This window comes from Solanum stenotomum, chromosome 3, assembly GCF_019186545.1.
Source record: "Solanum stenotomum isolate F172 chromosome 3, ASM1918654v1, whole genome shotgun sequence".
Classification (NCBI taxonomy): Eukaryota; Viridiplantae; Streptophyta; class Magnoliopsida; order Solanales; family Solanaceae; genus Solanum; species Solanum stenotomum.
In genome coordinates this window covers 20,273,444-20,276,082 of record NC_064284.1, presented here as the reverse complement: position 1 = coordinate 20,276,082, position 2,639 = coordinate 20,273,444, and the positions used below count along the sequence as shown (strand labels likewise).

General features: G+C 32.7%; 1 protein-coding gene across 1 annotated transcript; it reads right to left on the bottom strand.

The window, feature by feature from the left end:
* Positions 1–699: 699 nt before the first annotated feature.
* Positions 700–1,740, bottom strand: LOC125859409 (CEN-like protein 1). Its single transcript, XM_049539154.1, has 4 exons — positions 1,449–1,740; positions 1,240–1,301; positions 1,097–1,137; positions 700–1,010 (listed from the first exon to the last, which is right to left on the bottom strand). The coding sequence occupies exons 1-4, from the start codon at positions 1,653–1,655 to the stop codon at positions 793–795; spliced, it is 528 nt and encodes a 175-aa protein (XP_049395111.1). The 5' UTR covers positions 1,656–1,740; the 3' UTR covers positions 700–792.
* Positions 1,741–2,639: the final 899 nt, after the last annotated feature.

Sequence of the window (2,639 nt, the reverse complement as noted above, 5' to 3'; positions counted from 1 at the left end):
TAACCACTGCACCATGGTACATTCTTAGTAGTCTCATTTTGTCCTTTAGTGCAAATAGACAGTAAAAATGCCAAAGTTCCACTAATAAAATTGGACTCAAAGTTCTTTGAATAGATTTTGGAGTTTGAACTGATAAAAGTTGAAACCTCAGAAATTTTTCCTGGAGTACGAAACGTTTTCAGCAATTTTTTAATTTCAATTTTTTAAGTAGCTTCATATTACCGAGGACATGAGTACTCTAAATAGAAAAGAGTGAAAGTTGCATATTAGGATAGAAGGTTAGTAGTGCCTAGTGGTGAAGTGTTGTCTTGCCGTGCGTAGGTTTAGGCTTGTTAGTGTCCGTCGTATTACTAGTTGTATCCCTGTTGTTCTTGCCTTAACACTATTTTGATGTTGTTATTACTTCTTTCTTTCTTCTATACTTAACATTACTTTTCATATTAACAGTTATGCTTCCTCCATTATTTCCTTCTAAATCTTTACTTGAATTTGATGCACTGGAGCCGAAGGTCTTTTAGAAACAAGGTCTCTACCTCCTCAAGATAGTAATAAAGTCCATTTACACTCAACCCTCTCCATATTCCAGGTTACATGTTTCATATGTGTTATTTATTTATGTAAATAAGCAAATGAGTTCGACAAACACCATACATATAATATAATAATTGGATATGAGCTTATATATAATATGCTTGACAAGGTGACGTTGTACTAATAGTAATACTTTTGTCTGTACTGTGGTTTCACTATGCAAAGTGCATTTAGCTTATTTTGTGTGTGTGTGTGTGAAATTCATCTTCTTCTAGCTGCAGTTTCTCTCTGGGCATTGAAATAAACAGCAGCAACAGGGGATCCCAATCCATTTTCCGCCGAAAAACTCCTTGTATTGAATTGATCCCTTGTTGTTGGTGCTTTCACTGTTTGCCTTCCTCTTTGTTTATACAACAAAAATACATAACGATGTATCCCAATTACCGGCTTTGGTGTCTCGTAGCACACTATCTCCCTTCCTGTAAATCACAAATTTAAAATTAAATTATACACGATTCACCAGTTGCGTGACCATCTGAAAAGTCAACTCGAGAATCAAACTTACCAAATGAGATGTCAGTTGTACCAGGAATGTCTGTCACAATCCTGATATTATAAGCCCATAATTTAGTCAACATAAGAAACACTTGTACTATATTACATCAATTAATTTGAATTATCATCAGATTTTAGAATAAGAAATATTACCAATGGAGATGTTCCCTCAAGTATGGATCACTAGGACTTGGAGCATCAGGGTCCGTCATGATCTTCCCAAAGAAAAAAAGACAACAATCAGAAACGGAATACAAAACAACAAATACAATGTACAAACATAACCTCTGTTTCATTTTATATAAACACAAACTTCGTGGTCAGTCAAACACACGTATGTATGTATGTATGAGACGACTTACGAGTGTATAAGCAGATCTCATGTCTTCACCACCAATTTCGACATGAGGTTGAGTTGCAACAACAGCAGGCATGATCTCATGGCCATTAGAAACTTGTTTGCTCCCATTGTATATAACTTTCATTTTCACACTTGGACTAAAACTGTCTACTACTTCACCTATTACTCTCCCTACTGCAAGTGGTTCACAAGTACCTCTAGAAGACATTTTTGTTTTCCTTTTTTTGAAAATGTTGTATGTTGAGTGATGAAGAAATTAAATATAAGTGGTGAATGATTTGGTAATGTTGCAAACGAGGAGGCTTTATATATAGGTCTTTTTTTTTTTTTTTTTGAGATATTAGTGAAATAAAAAGGAAGGTGCTTGATTTATAAGTTTAAAAGATTCGAAAACCAATCAACGACGTGCCAGATAAAAAGATGTCGACATACAGATATTAAAACTTAAACATGTTTGCTTAATTGTTTGAACAACTTTTTCAATAATAACAACAACATGTCTCTTGGCAATATATAAACAGAAGATTGAGACAATAGAGAGAGAGAGAGCTGTGATTGCTATAGTTTCCATTGTTCTCATAATACATAAATGTGTCATTTAACTTGATCTCAGCTGATATTTATGTTCTCCAACTTTGAGTGTAATCAAGTAATCACTTAAACTATCATAAAACTGAATAAATAGGCACATGCATTCTACATGACAAATTGCGTGTGTCTATTCAACTTTATGCATGATAGTTTAAACTTCAAATGACTATTTGTGCAAATCAAAGTTGGAGGTCATAGATATCAAATGAGATCAAGTTAAATGACACATTCATTTATTACGCCTTTAGCTTTCGAAAAGTAATTTAACTCATCTTCTAGTGTCAATCTTTAATGGATAATTACCTAATCATGCTAATTTATACACTATATTTATCAAATATAGCGAGAGTTTAAAAAAATTATCAAACATAGTGAGAGTTTCTGAATTTTTCATGTATTAGTCATATAATAATTTTTTTTATTCGCTCTCTTTCAGTGATACAATAATTCACTCTGTATCTAGGATACAACAATTTATTTTGTATTTATTGTTATATAGATACAGAGCAAATTATTGTATCACTGATGTTTAGCGAATTTCAAAAACTATTTCTACGTTTGATAATTTTCCAAGCGCTCAAGATGTTTGATAATTAGGCCT

Bases quoted from the DNA above. Each gene is read 5' to 3' on its own strand.
- LOC125859409 (XM_049539154.1), bottom strand. From the start codon at position 1,655: ATGTCTTCTAGAGGTACTTGTGAACCACTTGCAGTAGGGAGAGTAATA. The intron at 1,138-1,239 runs GTAATATTTCTT...TTATAATATCAG, and splicing joins TTGAGGGAACATCTCCATTG to GATTGTGACAGACATTCCTG. The intron at 1,011-1,096 runs GTAAGTTTGATT...TGTGATTTACAG, and splicing joins TACAACTGACATCTCATTTG to GAAGGGAGATAGTGTGCTAC.